Here is an 18,235-nt window from a genome sequence, read left to right on the forward strand (position 1 = left end):
CAGGCGCTGTCCCCGGGCCTGAGCGCCGCGGGGAGCAGAGGGGCGCCCTCCCTGTCGGAGGAGGGAAGAAAGGGTGACTGGAGGCCAGAGCTCAGGTGGGGCTTAGCCGTGGGGCGGCGGGGGGGCCTCCCCCAGGTTGGCGGACACCTCCTGGTCCTTACGGGCAGCGCTGCTGGGAACACAGTCCAGACGTGGCTCTGGACACGGACAGTTACAGTAAACTCCAGAATGCAAGCAGCAATATGAATCATGTTTCTTGAAAAACGAATACAGACGAACACAGAACGGTGCCCGGGCGCCCTGGACTGCTCCCTTCCACAGGCCCCTGCATCATGGGGGCCCCAGGGCTGGGGCTCCCGCGCCGCCGGCCTTCACAGGGTGGACGAGGCCCTGGCGTCTCCCCAGCGACGCAATAAATAGGAGGATCGAATGGAGGACCGCGGCGCAGACCCACGCGGCGCGCCGGGCCCGCCCGGCCGACCCTTCACAGACCGGGGCGGGTCTCCGAGTCGGCGGCGGCGGCGGCGGCGCACAGGGCGCGGGGGCGGGGCTCCCACCGGCAGGACCCTCCCCCCCCCCGGGGCCGCGGGGGGCGCCTAGCCCTCCCGCACACTGACGCGCGGCTCGGCCAGGGAGCTGTGGATGATGCTGAGGATGGACTCCAGGCCGCTGCCCTCCAGCAGCGTGCGGTGGTCCCCCTCGATCACGTGTACCGACACCTTGCCGTCGCACACCTGGGACAGGTTGTAGTCGGCGCCCAGGCCCTCGCCGTACCCGCTGCCGGTCTTGGCGCGCAGCAGCGTCACGCTGCCGTGGTAGGTGGCCCGCGGCGTGTACTGCTCGGCCGCGCGCAGCTTGTGGTAGAAGGAGCGCGCGGCGAAGGTCAGCTGGCGGCGGTCCAGGCCCGCGTGGCTGCGCTCGATCAGGTCCACGGCGGCCGCCACGCGCTCCCCCAGGTCCCCGAGGGGCAGCAGCGCCTCCAGCACCTGCGGGCCGGGGTGCAGGACGGGGCTCTGAGCGGCGCGTGCCCGGCGCAACGCCCCGCGGGGTCTGCACCCGGCTGCGCGCGCGCGCGCTCCGCTCGGGGCTGCGGGCGCCCCCCGGCCCCACCTTGTCGTGTTCCACGTCGATGAACTGCTGCATGAAGAAGCACATGGCCTCGGCCTCGGCCTCCGCCTCGCAGCCCGGGGTCATCTTGGCGCGGTAGCTCTGTGGGGGGAGAAGGGGCTGCTGCAGCCGGGCCCTGGGCCGCGACCCTGGGGCTGCGGCTGGGAGCCCACCGACGCCCCCGCGGCGGCCCTCACCTGCGTGTGGGCCAGCACGTAGGAGTGTGAGCCGTCAAACAAGAAGAGGCTGTGGTGTGAGGGGGCCGGGCTCTGCTGCGCAGCCTGCAGCTGGGAGCACATCTCGAAGGCCACACAGGCCCCGAACGAGTAGCCGGCGATGCGGTAGGGCCCCTCGGGCTGCACCTGCCGGATGCACTCCACGTAGTAGGCGGCCAGACTCTGGATGCTGTCCAGGGGTGCAGCTGTGGGGCAGAAGGAGGCTCAGCGGCAGGCAGGAGGGGACCCTGGGTGGGACACGCACACGACCCTGCCTTATTGGGGGGTGGGGACCGCCTCGCAGGACGGGTCACACCTTGGGTACACTGCAAGCCGTAGGTGGGGATGCTGAGCTTGGAGGCCAGGCCGTGGAACACGATGGTGGAGCCTTCGATGGGGTGCACCAGGAACAGGGGTCGCTCAGAGCTCTGCACCAAGTTGAGCCGTGTCAAGGTCGGGCCCTCGGGGTTCACCAGCAGGGTGCTCAGGTTCAGCTGGGCCTGCTGACCGGTTCTGCTGCTGTCCTTGGCCGTGGGGGCGGCCAGCTCTGTAAGGAGGGGGCAGATGCCGGAGGGCCAGGGCCACACAAGATGCCCCACGCACAAACACGACGACGGGCACGGGCGCACACACCCACCCCTGACGCGGGCTGCTGGTGGCCAGGGCGGGAAATGGGTGGGGGCCCAAGGCCCCACTCAGGGCTCACAGGAAGGGTCCCGATGGACAAGCCCTGAGCTGGGGGGGTGGGGGGGCCGCTTAGGCTGCTCGCAAGCCTGCTGCTCTGGGGACGGAGGAAGAGCTGGGGCCAAGGTGGCCCAGGGACCTTCCCCTTTCTCCAACTTCCCTCACAGCCACGCACCGTTAGCCGTGCCCGCCTTCGAGGAAAACTCCTGCAACTTGCGGAACGTGAGCTGCCCGATGTCCCGCGTGGACAGCAGCAGGTCATACCCGCGCTCCAGTATCTGGCGCACCTCCACGCCCATGAGCGAGTCCAGGCCCAGGTCTGTCAGCGTGCTGTCCAGGTTGATGGTGGCCAAGTCTCGAATACCTGGGGACAGGTACTCCGTTGGCAATTTGGGAGGGAGGTGGGGCGGGGCCCTGGGTAAGCGCGGACACCTTGGCGGCTAGTTCCCTTCCCAAACCACCATCACCGTGGTTATGGCATGTGACCGCCCCCGCCCCCCTCAGTTCTGAGCCGACCACTGGAGCCTGTCCCCTCCCAGAGCAAAAGACCACGGCCTCTTCCTGCCAGGGAAACGGCAGTTAGCGGGAGCTGAGGGTCTACAGTGCGGGGACGGCGGGCTCCCTCACCCAGGACGTGGGCCACCGCCTTCATGAGGTCCAGCTGGGCACTGCCATCACCCTGGGCGCTGGTCTTCTTCTCAGCCAGCACAAAGCTGCTCAAGACGGCGTGGGGCTGGTTCAGAAAGGAGTCCAGCACCTCCAAGCAGGAGGTGATACGCTGAGGCAGCGTCCCACCAATGACCATGTCGTTGGAGCCCATTGTCTCCAGGATGATGCCCACATCTCCGATGGCGCCCCACTGCACCGCGAGGCCTACAGGAATACAGGGCCAGCGAGCCGGGGGTGAGCGGGGGCGCGCAGCGGGGCGGCGGCAAGCGGGGGCTGCCGGGCGAGGAGCGGGCTGGCCCACCTGGCAGGCCGTCGTGCCGGCGCTTCTCACATACACGCTCCATCGAGGAGTTGGCGAAGCCGTAGTTGGTCTGGCCGGCGTTGCCGCGCCCGCAGCTCACGGAGGAGAAGACCACAAAGTAGTCCAGCTCGGGGCACACCGCCCGGGTCACCCTGTGGGTGCTCGAGTCACACCCTGCTGGCTGGCCCAGTCCCCGCCCCCACCCCGGCCAGCGTGCCCAGCAGCCTCCACTTCCCTGAACCCCCAGCTCAGGCCCCAGCAGAGGCCTGCTGCTCAGTACCTGAGTGGCAGCAGGAACTCTGCGCCAGGGTACACACAGGTCAAGAGAGGCGGCTGCTCCCAGCGTGCACCAGGTCAGAGCCAGGCTGTGTTGGGGGATGGGGACAGGGTTGGGGGATCGTACACCTCACCTGTCCAAGTTCACGGTACCGTCGTACTTGGGCTTGTTAACATCCTGGAAGAACTCAGGGCTTTGATTCTCCAGCATGGCATCTCTCAGGACCTGAGGGTGAGGGGTTCTCAGCACCTGCCCTGACCTCACAGCTCTGGAGGGCTCAGCCTGGGAGGGTGCTTCCCTAGGGGGCCTGCTCTGGACCCTTCAGAGTTGCACTCACCATGGCCAGGTTGAAGACGCCACCCACAGGCCCCAGCTGTGTGGCCTCTGCCACGAGGCTCCGGGCCCCATCTGGCGAGCTGGCGTCGCTGGTGGACACCAGGACCTGCACGCCCTGGCGCCTCCACTCATGGACTTGCTTGGCCTGGTAGCCTACGGGACACAGGGCAGCGTGGTTGGGCCAACCGGGCTTCTGGACCAGAGAGCTCACGAGCGCTGAGGCGACCACCCCCCACCCCGTCCTGGCCCTCGGGACTGCTCACCTGTGCGGATCCCAGAGCGAGAGGTCAGCACGAGTTTCTGGGCCCCTCGCAGCACAAGCCACTGGGCCAGCTCGAGGCCGAACCCGCCTAGGCCCCCAGTGATGACATAGCTCTTGTGGGCTGGGCAGAAGATCTTGGACACAGCTGTCATCCGCGTGGGCCTGGTCACCTGTGGCACCATCTCCCGCTCCTCCTCGAGCACCTGCAGCCCAAGCAGCACCCCCAGCTCAGGCACTGCCCTGGGGAGCTGGAGCCGGGGGCGCCGGGGGCCCCACGCTCACCTGCACGACCACTTTGCCGATGTGCTTCCCTTGGGCCATGAAACGGAACGCGTCCTCCACGCGGTGCTTGGGGAACGTGGTGCACTTGAGGGGCCGCACCACGCCGTCCCGGATGCCCGCCCGCAGCAGCGCCGCCACCTCCCGCCAGTCGCTGCCCCCGTCATCCATGAGCGCGTCCAGCAGGATCCCGTGGAAGGTCACGTTCTTCAGGAAGATGGCCATGCCTGGGGGGGCGGGGGGAGGGCTCAGCACTCACGGCCCCCAGCTGACCCTGCGGGCCTCACCCGCCCGCCTGCTGCCCGCCTCACCCAGCTGGTGGTTGTTGGAAAGGTCAAATTTGCCGATCTCCAGGAACCGGCCGTGCTGGGCCAGGCAGCGCACACTGGCCTGCAGCTTCTCCTCCGCCAGAGAGTTCAGAACCAGGTCGACACCTTGGGGGGGGGTCGGGGAAAGAGAGGTCCTCTCCGTCATGACACTGGCCCCGGCCCAGACCTTGTCCCCGCCTGGGCCCGAGGAGGACGGCGGCAGCGCAGGTGGACAGCGACTGGTGGGCGTGCCAGGGCCGCCGCCGGGGCCCGCGAACTGCGCTCACCCTTCCCGCCTGTGTGCCACAGCACGTGTTGTTCGAAGGACGTGTCCCGGGAGTTGGCAAAGCTGGTGTCGCCGAGCTGAGGGAACCTGGCCTGGAGGTACGTCCGCTTCTCGGCGGACCCTGGTAGGGAGAGGCGCATGCTGCTGAGCCAGGCCGCGGGGCAGGGGCGGGGGCAGCGCCGGGCTCGCGGGAGGGCTGGTGGACTGACCCACGGTGGTGAAGACGCGGCAGCCCAGGCTCAGGGCGATGGCGATGGCGGCCTGGCCCACGCCGCCCGAGCCCGAGTGGATGAGCACCGTCTCCCCGCGCTGCATGCGCCCCCGCACCACCAGCGAGTAGTAGGCGGTAGAGTATACCACGGGCACGGAAGCTGCCTCCTCCAGGGTCCTGCGGGCACAGCACATGAGGTCAGCTCGGGCCTGAGCCTCGGCCGTGGCCGCGTGGGGCGCCGGGCTCACGGTCCCGCCGACTCACCAGTTAGACGGAACCTCCCACAGGAAGTCCTCAGACAGCAGGACGGAAGTGGCCAGGCCCTCAGCGGGCACCAGCCCCATCACACGCTTGCCACTGGCGTCCCGGCCAGAGAACTCCATGCCCAGCATACAGTCCCGGGAGGCCCATTTCCCTGGGGGTAGACGGTGGCGGTGAGCCCTATGTCTCCCCGGGTGGGGGATGGGGGCGCCCGGTGCGCAAGTTCAGGCCTGAGGAGCCTCCAGGGTCCTGAGGGCTGTGGGTCAAGGAGCCCTCCTCTTCCCAGTCCCTGGCCTGGAGCGTTTGCTCTGGCCACACCCGCAGGATGCAGTCCATACCTGGGATGGCATCAGGGGAGAGCTTGCCCGTGGCCAGCATGATGTCTCGGAAGTTGAGGGAGGCGTAGCTGACGGTGCAGAGGTGGATGCCGGGGTCAGTGGGCTGGGCGTGACGCAGAGGGGAGCAGACCCAGCGGATGGAGGAGAGGTCCCCCCGGGTGAGGACATTCACGAAGGCGTGCTCGGTCTGCTCCTCTGGCAGGCCTGAAGGCGACAGGAAGTGCGGCTCCCACAGGGGCTTCCTAGCCAGGGCCCCCCAGCCCCCTGTCACCCTCAGACCACCCGGCTATAACGCAAGGAGCTGGTGGGGGCCAGGGAGGCATCTTGGGGGGGCTCACCATGCTCCAGGGGGAAATGGCGGAAGGCCCCCCAGGACCCGTCCCGGTAGACGTTCATCACGAGGTCCCCCTGTAACACCTTCTGCAACTCTGAGGAGCTTGCGTCCATCTTGGGGATGGGGGAGGTGCTGCTGAGGTTGGACACCAGGATGCATCTGTGGGCAGACACACAGGTGAGGGGAGGCTGGAGGAGGGGGAGAGAGAGAGGGCAGGGCAGGGGCGGAGGGAGAGGGGGCCTGCAGCTCTGTGGCTGTCTCTCACCGAATCCGGTGCCCGCCAGGCTCTCGGCGGAGACAGTTCACCATGCCCACGACACCCGAGGTGGTGCAGCTGAAGGCCGTCAGCCACACGGGGCGGGAGGAGTCGCTGGCCAGAACGTTCTGCGGGACGAGGGAAGGGCTGGCGTCTGGGTGGGTCCCCAGGCCCGTGGGCACGGTGCTGGGGGGCCCGGCAGAGACTGACCTTCAGGGAGTCCACCCATCGGAAGCTGGTGTCCTCCACAGGCAGGAAGACGGGGCCGTCCTGCGGGGCCGGCCGGCGGCGGCACAGGAAGAGCGCGGAGCCGTAGAAGGACCTCTTCAGGGCCACCAGGTGCAGGGACGCCCCGGCAAACAGACCCTCCCACTCGTCCTGCGTGGGCGGGGCGGGGTCAGTGCTCAGCCAGCCTCCCTGCGGCAGCCCCGGCCCCACCCCCGCCCCTTCACCTGGCTCAGGAGGCTCTGCCCGCCTCGCTGGGGCTCCGGGCAGGTGAGGAAGGCAACCGTCTCTCCCAGCGGGTGTCCTCTGAGCAGCGTGTGCAGCAGCAGGAAGCCGCCCTCCTGGAGAGCGGCTACCATGTTGCCGAGGGCCGTGGCTGGGTCCCGGAGGGTGGCCACCGCACAGTTGCATGCCAGCAGGTCAGCCATGCCCAGGCTGCTGGGGGCAGGGTCTGCAGGGTCCCACTGGCCCTGGGTCGTGCCATACTCCTGCAGCTTGGCCTGGACAGCCTCCAGGGCCTGGGGGTGGCGGTCCGTGGCCGTGTAGTCCAGCTGGAGCAGGGGCTGGGTGTTGAGCAGCGCCGGAATGCGGGAATACAGGCGGCCATCGCCAGCCAGCACCTGCCGGTGGGGAGAGCTTCCTGGACCAGCTGCCCACCGGGCAGGCACCCCGATCCGAGCTGGCGGACATCTGCCAGAAAGGCCCACCCACCCACACTGCTGAGACCACCAGCTAGTGTCCTCCCCCAGAGCCCACCTTCAAGCAGGGCGGAACAGTCAAGGACACGAGGGCAGCCTCGGCACACCTTCTGACGGGCCCTGGCATTCCCCACGGCTGAGCCTGCCTGGAGCTGGGTCCACGCACCCACCTCTACAATGTGCATCCTGGGGCTGCTCAGGTTCTCCAGGGCGGTGTCCACGCAGGCCTTGAGTGCCGGGGAATCGAGAAGGCCGTGGAGCAGGGGGTCGTCATGCAGCAGGGGCTTCTGCTGGGCCAGTAGCTGGTCCAGCTCCAGCTGCAGGCTCCCATTGAGCTGGAGTTGGCAGGCAGCCCCCAGCAACTGAGGCAGGCCCTGCTGTGGGGGCTCCCGGGGCACCTGGGCCCCATCCAGCCCAGGGACCACCATCTTTAGCCCCTGCTGGGCCACCTTGGTCTGCAGTGCTTGTGCCAGCCCTGGGGAGGGGGGAGATGGGCACTAAGGCGAGGTCTCACTCGGGCCAGTGTTCCCGAAGCACCCCCACACAGCAGGGGTCTGCTTAGAGCAGGCATCCATCAGTAGCCAGGACCCAGGTGACCCTGTCCTCCCAGGGCCCACTGCCTGGACCTGCCCCTAGATAAGCAAACAGATGGGAGGGACGAAGTGGGCAGCCTGATCTTCTAGAACTAGGAACTAGCCCCCTGGGTGGGTGTCGTCGAGGCGTGAGCTCCACAGAGGGTAGGCTCCCTACGGAGCGTGGGCTCAGTGCCCTCACATCCCCCACGGCGCTCCAGCCCCCTGCCCGTTATCCCCCACCCATCAGTGTGGGCACGAGCCCTCACAGGGCCTGCCGGGCCAGGTCCCCGTGGCGTCACACCCAAGTGGCTGGCTGGGGACACAGGCAGGAAGGACCGAGTCTGTCCTTGTGCCCTAAACTATCCCTGAAGACCAGGAGCCTCTCGAGGAGGCAAGTTTCGGCTCCTGTGAAGCAGGAGGTTGTCAAGCTGGAACGGGTCCCAGCGAAGGGCTGTGTGGGAAGCTGAGAAACTCCCTTTTGCCAGAGGCACCCGACGGAGGCTGGAGCACAGGGCAGGGGCTGGACCTCACCCTTGCACAGCTGCAGCTCGTCCTGTAGGGCTGCGTTTCCAGCCAGGAGCCCCACCTCCACGTAGGGAGTGAAGCAGAACTTCTCCAGGATCGGGGCGAACTGCTCCTGCTGCCTTCTCGGAACCATGGAGGTGTGTAGGCCCGAGATGAGGGTTCCGCCGGCCACCATGTGGTTCAGACAGCTGCTCACCACCACATCAGCCACTGCGGGAAGGAGCCGGTGAGCATGGGCCGCGGCCGGCCCGGCGGCGCAGGTGGGGGGGGCCTGGGACTCGGGGCTACCTTGGGCCTGGCCCTTGAGCGAGTACACCTTCTGCCGGTGAGTGGCGGGGTCGACGTGGATGGAGGTGATGCGGGTGGGCAGGCGCAGGGAGCGCTGGGCCATACTCAGCACGGACATCTGCAGCACGGCATCCAGGAAGGTTACCCAGTTGTCCTTCCATAGCAGCTGGCCTGTGTAGCCTGTGACGGAGGGACTGTCGGCGTGGCCGGGCCGGGTCTCTCACGCTCACGGCACCCTGCCCTCCACACACCCCTCACACCCAGCACAGCCCTCTGTCCACAGGACTCGGGCGGTGACGGAGTCACGTGGCACCGGGATCCTGGGCAGCAGGTCAGGCCCCGTGTGGCCTGAAGGGAGGCGGCCCCAAGGCTCGTGCCCTGAGCGTCAAGGGAGGATGTGGCGCCCTACCTCCCAGGTTGGCCTCCAGAATGCCCTGGAAGTCGGGGCCATAGTCGTAGCCACACAGCCGCAGCTCCTTGTATACGTCCCCCTGGGACAGGTGGAATGCGGCCGTGGGGTCCGGGCCCTCCTGGCTGTCGAAGAGCTTGGGGTCAGGCTCCTCCCACTGGTACACCTTCCCTATGGGGGGGCAGAAGAGCCTGAGGTGCGTAGAGTGGAGCTGGCCACCAAGGGTCCACTCAGAGGCCAACCCCCACCAGAGAGCCCGGGGCCTGGCCGGACGCCCTCTGCTCACCGCTCACGATCAGGTTGCCGTTCTCAGACACCTCAAAGGTGCGGGAAGCCTCCAGAAGCCGCACTTCCAGAGCCACAGTCCCTGTGCACAGCAAGGTTGGAGATGAGCAGCTGGGGTCAGCCGTCAGCATTCCCGCCCTGACCCCGGCGGCCACCCCATCTCACCGGTCTTGGGCAAGATGGTGGCCTGGTGCAGTGTCACATCCTCAAACACCACGGGCATCTCTTCCATGTTCTGGCTCAAGACACGTGCCAGAGTCTTCCAGACCAGGCACACGTAGCCGGTGGCAGGGAAGAGGACGCGGCCATCGATGCGGTGGTCCACCAGGTAGTGGTCGGGGGACTCGGGGCTGGTGTCTGTGTGGGCTGGACCTTAGTGCCAGCACCCAGGAGGGAGAAGGCACCCTCGCCCCGTCCCTCAACTGCCCTCAGCCCCCACTCACCAATGTTGTAGATGGTGGCAGCAGACGAACCGCTGGAGCCGCTGGGGAAGTCCCCGGCGGCAGGCACGTCCCAGATCTGACTGTGGTCCCACTTGATGTGGGGGGAGATGAGAGGAGTCCCCCGGGGAACCGGGAACTCCATGGGTGGAAACAGGCCATTGGGGTTGGCATCAATGCTGGGGGGTGGGGGAAAGGTGTGAGGCGCACGCCTGGGCTGGCGGCCTTGCCTGGGACTACCCCGTCATACCCTCGGCCAACCGTCTCCCACGAGACCCCAGAGATCACCAAGACGGGGTGGGGTGGGGGCCATAGCAAGGAAGCTCGAGGTGGCCCAGCACCCACCAGCCCACTTCTGGAGGACAACCTCAAGGCCACCGAGCAGCCCTATTACCACGCTTTGCTGTCGGGGAGAAGCTCCGGGTGGACCGCCCCCTCCCCCCCACTGGGAACCCGGCCCCCTCCCCGGCGGCCCAGCAGGGGCAGCCGACCCACCCCAGCAGGTGCAGCCTGCCCACGTTCCTGAGGAAGAACTCCAGGTTGTCTCTCTGGTCCTTCTTCATCAGAGGGATGATGGCGCAACTGGGCTTGACGCCTCTCTTCAGGACGCCCTGGTGAGGCAGACGGGCTTGGCCTTCCTCACTGGTTCCCACCTGCCCGCAGGCCCAGACCCTCGGCTTCTCTCGGCCGACGCACCAAGACCACCGTCCCTCCTGGAACCGGCCGGCCTTCCCCGCCCCTGGCCCCAGCTGGTGCGCACCTGCAGCAGGGCGTGGGGGGCGATCTCCAGCACCACGGCGTGCTCAGGCACGTGACGCAGCGCCTCCTGGAACAGCACCGGGCTCACGAGGTTGTTGACGCTGTACTCCGCCGAGGATGTGCGGGCCAGGCTCCCTTGCCACTGGGCCTCGGGGATGGAGGTGCTGAGCCAGCGCGCCGAGCGGGGCCTTGGCTCCCGGATCACCTGCGCCCGTGACACCGTCAGCCGTGCCGGGCCTCCGCCCCCACCGCCCTGCCTCCAGGAGGCCCTGCCTCCAGGGAGCCCCCGTAGGGCGGCCAGCCCACCTTCTTGAGTGCCTGCAGCAGCGTGGGGGCGATGGACTCCATGAAGTAGGAGTGAAAGGCCATGCCGCCTGTTTGCACCTCCTTGGCAAACACGCCCTCCTGCCTCAGCTGCTCCATAAATGTGACCACCTGGGCCTAAGGACAGAGGTGTCAAGGGCTGGACGAGTGCGACCGGTTCCCCACGCAGAGCTCCCCCCGAGGGACGGGGAAGGGACTTGGGGATGCGCCTCGCCTCCCAGGGCCCACCTGAGGTCCTGAGATGGTCACTGTGTCTTCGGAGTTGTGGCAGGCGGGCACAATGCCAGGGGGACAGCGTTGTTTACACTCCTCCCAGGACAAGCCTGTGGGCAGGGATGGCCTCAGGGGGCGGGCTGCGGGGAGCCGGGGCCCCCACCCGAGAGGAAGCGCTGCCCGGGACAGGCCCTAATGACAGGGGTGCAGTAATGACAGCCGCGGAGCGGGGCCTTTACGGGGCACTTTCGCTCCTGCCGCGTTTGATCTCGAGGGAGGACACCTTCTCTGTTGTCCCACAGGTGGGGAGCGAGGTCCTGGGCCCCCGACAGGCCTCCACGGGCCTCGGCCTCTCCCCTGCAGCCCCTCAGGATGGTGGCTCTGTGAGGTGTCCCTCCTGTTCCCAGCCCAGCCTGCCTGAGGCACGAGAAGGTGCCCACGGAAGGGGACCACAGCGAGTCACCCTGACACTGACTTTATCAAAAGCTCCCTGGCTTCTTGCGTGGGCAGGGGGCACTCTTGTCCCCACGTGGCTTCAGCCCAGCCTGTGGTGACGTGGCCGCGCATTTACTGCCGGCCGCAGGGTGCTGGGGTGGGTCGCAGCATCTGCCCCGTGTGAACAGGAGGAAGGCCAGGGACGCCCCTGAGGCTGGTGGGGGGAGCAGGACGGGGGAGCACAGAGGACACCCACCCACGGCCGCCATGGCCCCCGGTGGGATGCTGGCCTCCTTGATGCATTGGCCTCTCCAATAGGCCGTGAGGATGGCCTCCTCCTGGGAAAGGCAGCCGTCTGCGTAGCCACAGGCCACCTCCCCCAGGGAGTGTCCGATGATGCCATCGGGCCGTAGGCCCATGGAGGTCAGCAGGTCTATGAGGGCGATCTGGTGGGGGAGAGGGGCATGAGGAGTCACGCCCGCCCGGCCACCAGCCCCGCCCGGCCACCAGCCCCGTCCTGCCCACGGGCCCCCAGAGCCCAAGGACGCACCTGGATGGCGGTGAGGCTCACGAAGGAGTGGACGAGGTCGTCGAAGCAGGCCTCGTCTGTGCTCAGGAGCAGCTCAGACACCTGCAGGCCCAAGGGCTTCACGGCCTCGTCGGAGCGCAGGATGGAGTCTCGGAAGCTGTGCAGGCGCAGGAGGCTCGACCCCATCCCATGCCACTGCGCACCCATCCCTGTCCCGAGGAGAGCTGTCAGGGGTGGTGGCCGCGGGGCCAGCCTCCCGCTCACCCTCCCGGGAGGACCCGCACGGCCGGCCTCTCACCAGAGCAGATGAACCAGAGTGGACGCTGGCCAGCAGGCGGCTGCTGGGCCTCCTGCACCTCCGGGCCGCCTTCCTCACCGCCCAGCACCGCGTAGCCCCGGAAGGGCATGGCGGTGGGGGGGATGGCCGCGATGTCATTGAGCATGCTCACGAAGGCCAGGTCCTGGCCGTGCTGCTGGCCCTGCTGCAGAAGGCAGTGCACGGCCTCCAGGGTGCGCCCGCTGGCCCGCAGCAGGCGGGGCAGGGTGGCGCGCGGGGCGGCCGGCGAGGGGCGCCGCGGGTCGGGCCTGAGGATGACGTGCACGTTGGAACCGCCGAAGCCGAAGGAGTTGACGGCCACGTTGCCTCCGCGGACGGGCAGGGGCCGGTCCACCACCTGCAGCCGCCCCTCCCGGAGCGCGGGGACCTCAGCGTTCGGGCTGCGGAAGTGCAGGTTGGGGGCCCAGAGCCCGTGTTCCAGGGACAGCAGCACCTACGGGGGGCTCGCGGTTGGTGGGGCAGCTGGCCTCGCACTCCCTGCACCGCTGCCTGGGGTCGGGCCCACGCGACACAGTGCAGGGACCCAGGGGCCCTTGCCGTCTCTGGGCCCCCTGCCTTCACCTGGGGCCCCAGGGCGCCCCCCAGACGGACGGGCTGTGGGCCTGGACACAGAGGCCCCCTCAGCCAGAGCTCCTCCCAGGTCCCAGTTCTTGCAGGAACGGTAAGAGGTTACAACGTCACAGCCCCAAGGAGCCTAGAGCACCAGGGAGCCCCCGCCGCACCCAGAAGCTACCAGTGCGTGGTCTCCCCACAGGCCACCCAGCCCCCCCGGCCGGTCAGGAAGACTGTGGGACAGGTGGGCAGCCCCTGCGCCCTCCTCTGGCCCACAGGGAGCAAGGGCAGAGACTGGTCACAGGCTTGTGCCCTGCTGTCCGGGCCCCAGTGGCTGGCACCCCTCGGCCCAGTCTGTGGGAACCCCCCCTTGCGTGGCCGGCAGGACAGCTCTGGACCCGCGCACCTACCTTGGCCATGGCTGCAAGCCCCGAGGCGGGCTCCGGGTGCCCCATGTTCGACTTTGTGGACCCGATCAGCAAGGGGTCCCGGCGGGTGGTGCAAAGGGCTCGGTCGATGCCGTTCAGCTCCTGGGGGTCGCCCACCTGTGGAGGACAAGAGGAGGATCAGGATCCCGCCCAGGTGCCTCTCAGGCCTGGAGTGTGGGGCGTGGGCGGGGCACTCACCATGGTCCCCGTGCCGTGGGCTTCGATATACTCCAGAGACTCTGGGGCCAGCCCAGCCGGCTCGTACAGGGAGCGGATGAGCTGCTCCTGGGCCTCCCCGGAGGGGAAGGTCACACCTGTGGGACGAGCCAGGCCTCAGCCCCCAACCAAGGACCACCTGCCGCGGCCAGGCCCGGACCCCTCCAGCCCCCGGCCGGCACCCACCTTGCTCCTTGTAGCCGTCGGTGTTGGTGCCGGCGTTCAGGATGGTGGCATACACGCGCCGGGCCAGGGACCTCTTGGTCAGCAGGATGACCACCACGGCCTCCGAGCGACAGTAACCGTTCCCTGCGTGCGGAGGGCACCTCAGGCCCAGGGGCTCTGCTGCTCCAGGCCCCTGGGCCAAGAGCTCTGGGGCCACCCCTGCCCCTCCCGCCCACCGCTCACTCACCAGACTCGTCGAATGACTTGCAGGTACCCTCAGGACTGAGCATGCCCAGCTTCATGAACTGCACGGAGGTGTTGGGCTTCAGCAGGATGTTGATGCCCCCCACGATGGCGCTGGGGCACTCCCCGCTGCGCACGGCCTCGTAGGCGTTCTGCAGAGCCATCAGGCTAGAGGAGCAGGCTGTGTCCAGGGCGATGCTGGGCCCTGTGGGCAAGAGCACAATGGGGGGCCCGGCGGCTCCAGCAGGGTGCCCTCCACTGGGAGCCCATGGCATGGACGCCTTGCCCTGGCCAGCCTTCCTGGGGGAACCAGAGGCCCAGCGGGGCTGGGTGGGTACCCACCTTTAAAATCAAAGAAGAACGAGAGACGGTTGGCCATCATGGCGCGCTGGCAGCCCACCATGCTGTAGCCCAAGAGGGTCTCAGGGTCTCGGCTGAGGGCCTCTGAGGCCTCGGAGCCGCTCACGCCCACCCAGACACCGGTGTGTGTCCCTCGGAGTGACGCTGGGTTGATGCCTGCGGGAAGCAACGGTAAGACATGGCAGCTGGGCCTGCTGCCCAGCTCTGGGGCTAAGTCCTCCCTCTTAGCCTGGCTCTGGAGGGGTCCGAGCAGGGCAACCAACCCAGGTAGGGCTGAGGACAGATAACTGGGTCACAAGGAACCCAGGGCCCAGGAGACAGGTGGGGCTCCAGGCTCTGGGCCAGGCAGAGGCCAGAGAAAGCTGGAGGTAAGGACAGAAGGCTGCATTGTCCCCAGGATACTCCCCTGGCCCCTGGTGTCACCAGTAGGGTCTGGCAAGCCCCAGTGACCAATGAGCACCCAAGCACCAAGGGCGGCTTACCCTAGGACAGGCTAAGATAAGGAAACACAGGGAGACAAAGGCTGAGTGTCCAGGCTGGGAAAGGAGGGAGGGACCCTGGCCAGCCTCTGGAGAGCGGCGTCCAAGGTCTCTACCGGCCCTTCCCTCCAGAGCACTGTGTCCCGTGCGGGTCCCAGGCCTGGCTCGCTGAGCAGCAAGCAAGCTAGAAGGCCAGGCTGCCTGCCCGCCTGCCTGTGGTACAACTGGCCGGCTCCCAGGCTCCCCCTCAGGCCCGGGCTCCCCCACCCACCTGCGGAGGCGCCACGCCCACGTGGCCGGCCTCCTCTCCCACCAGGCAAGACGTTTAGGCCCCTGGGCGGTAGAGACAGGTCTGTGCCCCGTGACAAGGGACAGCTGTCTTGAGGCACTTGTACAAGACCAGACACAGCCCAGAGGAGGGGAGAGTGGAGAGCACGAGACCTGGGGGCCAGACCCCACCTCCTGCTCTGCCTGGCACTCCACCCTTGCCCCAAGACCAGCTGTACTTTGGGGAGGGAGGGAATTGGGGCACCAGGGCATGCCAGGGACACCGTGTGTGTAGTTGTGAAACCTCAACCTGCTCCCAGGCCCACGCCTCCCACACCTCCCCAAGCCCATGGACCCTACACCAGGGCCCAGGAGAGTCACAGCGCCTTGCGCTGCCTCCTTGGTAATTTTTGTGTTTTCAGACTTCTGCTTTTAAAAGTGAGAAGAAGCAATGCTGTTATAATTTCTGGGGAGGTGGGAACCTCAGGGACGGGCCCCTAGCCCTGAGGTGGCCATCGTTGGCCAGCAGCCTCATGAGGACCCACCTCCGTCCAAGATGGCCTCGTAGGTGACCTCCAGCAGCAAGCGCAGCTGGGGGTCCATAGTGTGAGCCTGCTTTGGGTGGACCCCGAAGAAAGAGGCGTCGAACCTGGATAGGTCCTTCAGCTTGCCGGACCGCCTGGGCAGGCCGTAGAGTCCTGCAGACATAGACAGGTGGAAGGCTGTGGGCCCTGAGTGACCGACGGCAAAGGCCCTGCTGTGACAGGGAGCCATGAGCTCCCGGGGAGACTGGGCAGGGGCTGGTGGTGCTAGGTCTGGGGTGCCACTTGGGCGACATCACCCCGCTTTCTGAGAAGGGGCCCCACTGGGCAGCCGTGTGGGAGGTGGCCTCGGAGCAGAGCCCAGTGGGGACAGTGCCCTCCTCCTGTCCACCACTGCCCTAGCTGGAGACCCTCTGCCTGTCCTAAACTGCCTGGCTGCTGAGGCCGGCCAGACTCCGCCACGCTGACTCACATCCCGTAGATCAGGTAGAGCTGCTCTGCAGAACAACCTACTGGGCGGGAGGGAGTCAAACCAGCTTCCTGAGAGAGCCTGGCATCTTATGTGGCGGTAGCTGGCTGGGCTCGGAGGGACAGGGTGCCTGCCCACCTGGCCTCACCCTGGATCTGGTCCCCCAGCAGATCACCCAGCTCGGCTATAAAACGGGCAGATGCATGCTCAGGGTTGGCCCTCAGCCTCCGTGGGCCCCCAGTCCCCAGCCTCGCCTTGGTGACCAGTGGCTCTGCCATTGGGACTGGGGCTCAGGCTGGAGCTGGTCTGCCCTGGGCAGCCGGGAGGCCACATCCAGAGCAAGAGCAGGAGAGGATCCCCTTGTGTGGGAGGGGAGCGCGAGGGCCGCCCACTCACCTGCCTTCCACCTCCTGTCGTCGTCTGTCACCATGTCTATGCCGCCGATGAGATTGGCCCAGAACTCCTGCATATTGTCCGACTCGGGCAGCTTCCCGGACATGCCAGCAATCACCACCTCCTCCATGGCTGCTCTCTGCAGGGAGGGCAGCGTGGGAGCCTGACGCTGGTCAGCTCTGGCAGCCACACCACCAGGAGGCAGCTTCCCACCCTCTCCCCTGGCTTCCTGACCCCACAGCACCACCTATGGGTTTGAGAGCAGTTGGTCAGCTCCTGCGCGCTCTGCCGGCTGGGACAGAAGCCGAGGGCGTGTGGGGTGGGGGTCCATGCTGGTCCAGCCAGCCCTTGTCACATGTGGGGCCCCGGCCTGGGTGACTACACCATGGCCCTGCTACCCTGTGTCTGCCCCCCAACAGTCGGTGGGCTCTGCAACCTACTGCTGGGGTCCTGGGAGAGGTAGCAGGCAGGGCCATCCCAGAAGAGCGGAACCCTTCCTGGGACAGGGCCACTCGGCCATCAGTGTGTTAAGAGCTGACCCAGGAAATCAAGCAAGCAAAAAAGAGAGGGTGCCAAAGCTTGAGCGAAAAACATATGAGAGTGGGGGGAACACCGGCCCACACTGACCAGTGGGCCCTGCACCCTGCATCCCAGCTTGTTCTCCATGCTGGGGGCAGGGGCCCAGGCACACTCAGGGCAGCCCATGAACTGCCAGGGTTTGGAAGGGACGTTGGGGGAGGGGTCCCTGCAGGGCTCCGGGGACAAGACGGCCCCTACCCGCGGTGGGTCCACCCAGCCAGTCTGACCGCCCCAGCAGGGTCCAGCCCGGAGAAGCACTTGGTTAGGGGCCAGGCGAGGGCTGCCCACACCCGCACACCTGTGCCGGGGAGGCCTCGGGCTGTTTGACCACCCGGACCCAGGCCCCCGGGGCCCCCCTGCAGAGAAAGCCCCGGCCACAGAGGAAGGGCGCTCTTGGGCAGCCCCGCGGGGGCAAGGCCGGGGCTGGCCTGGCAACTTCCGCCGAGGCCGCAGGGTCTCGTGGCGCTAAGGACCGGTGGTCACGCCGCCCCCGGCCGTCCCGGGTCTCCCGGGCTCTCCGAGCGAGGGCGCGCGGCAGAGAGCAGCGACCCCCTCGCGTGGCCCGGCGAGCCTGAGTCCCCGCCGGGAGGAGCCCCACCCCCGGCGCCGAATAAAGGGCCCTTTGGAGGCCCAGGAGGCACCGGCTCGGGGGCGTTGCGGCCTCCAGAGAGCGCCCGCCGTTCCCCCCTACTTGCTATTCACGCCGAGTCCGGCGCGGCCCGGGCAGGGGCTGGAGACCCCGCGGCGCCGGCCTCGCCCCGCCGCCCGCCCTCCAGAGCTTCGGGGCTCCGCGCGGCGCCCACGTGACGGGAGCCGGCTCCCCCCCGCCGCCCGGCCGCGGCCCTCCGGCACCGGGGCCGGGGATGCGGCGGGCGGAGGGCTGGGCCGTGCGCCCGCGTGGCCCAGCCCGCGACCAAAATGGCTGTTCGCGGCGCGGCCGGCGTCCGCCCCTCGCTCTCGCCCACCTGCCCCCCGCCTGCCCCGCCGGCCCTCCGGCGCCCCGCACGGCCAGCCCGGGGGCCTCGGGGCCCGGCGCGCCGACCCCTCCCCGCGGGAGCGCCCCGAGACCGGAGGGTGCGGGCCGGCGGCGCCCGGGCCCCCAGGGCCCCGGTCCCCGCCGGGCCGCTCGTACCTGGTCTGGGCGCGGGCGGCGGGCGGGCGGCGGGGAGCGAGGATGGAGCGCGGTGGCGCAGGGGAGGCCGGGCCGCTGCCGTCTCTCTGGCTCCCTCTAGGCCGGCGCCGACTCTATTTAACCGCGGCCGTCCCAGCGCGGACACGCCACATGGGCTGACAGCTTGGCTGCGCCGCCCAGGCCAATGAGCGTCGGGGCTGCGCCCCGGGACCCGGCGCGCCGCCGCCGGTGGGGTGATGCCGCG

General features: G+C 68.3%; 1 protein-coding gene across 1 annotated transcript; it reads right to left on the reverse strand.

Annotated features, from left to right (window-relative positions):
• Window positions 1–229: 229 nt before the first annotated feature.
• Window positions 230–18,185, reverse strand: FASN (fatty acid synthase). Its single transcript, XM_045888230.3, has 42 exons — window positions 17,992–18,185; window positions 16,284–16,419; window positions 15,422–15,574; window positions 14,113–14,286; window positions 13,775–13,975; window positions 13,549–13,671; window positions 13,345–13,460; window positions 13,129–13,263; window positions 12,128–12,599; window positions 11,851–12,038; window positions 11,557–11,746; window positions 10,881–10,975; window positions 10,635–10,769; window positions 10,330–10,533; window positions 10,065–10,180; window positions 9,573–9,748; window positions 9,295–9,486; window positions 9,131–9,211; window positions 8,845–9,015; window positions 8,436–8,615; window positions 8,154–8,357; window positions 7,218–7,522; window positions 6,577–6,969; window positions 6,335–6,502; window positions 6,134–6,252; window positions 5,873–6,027; window positions 5,535–5,738; window positions 5,200–5,350; window positions 4,934–5,112; window positions 4,726–4,845; window positions 4,442–4,564; window positions 4,134–4,357; window positions 3,853–4,054; window positions 3,591–3,742; window positions 3,387–3,478; window positions 2,977–3,128; window positions 2,634–2,879; window positions 2,182–2,370; window positions 1,639–1,869; window positions 1,305–1,528; window positions 1,111–1,209; window positions 230–986 (listed from the first exon to the last, which is right to left on the reverse strand). Exons 2-42 carry the CDS (start codon window positions 16,408–16,410, stop codon window positions 597–599), a joined length of 7,551 nt encoding a protein of 2,516 aa, XP_045744186.1. The 5' UTR covers window positions 16,411–16,419; window positions 17,992–18,185; the 3' UTR covers window positions 230–596.
• Window positions 18,186–18,235: the final 50 nt, after the last annotated feature.

The sequence above is a fragment of the Mirounga angustirostris genome, unplaced genomic scaffold, assembly GCF_029215605.1.
Source record: "Mirounga angustirostris isolate CCGP_5_RB_7025 unplaced genomic scaffold, mMirAng1.0.hap1 SCAF_17, whole genome shotgun sequence".
NCBI classification, from domain to species: Eukaryota; Metazoa; Chordata; class Mammalia; order Carnivora; family Phocidae; genus Mirounga; species Mirounga angustirostris.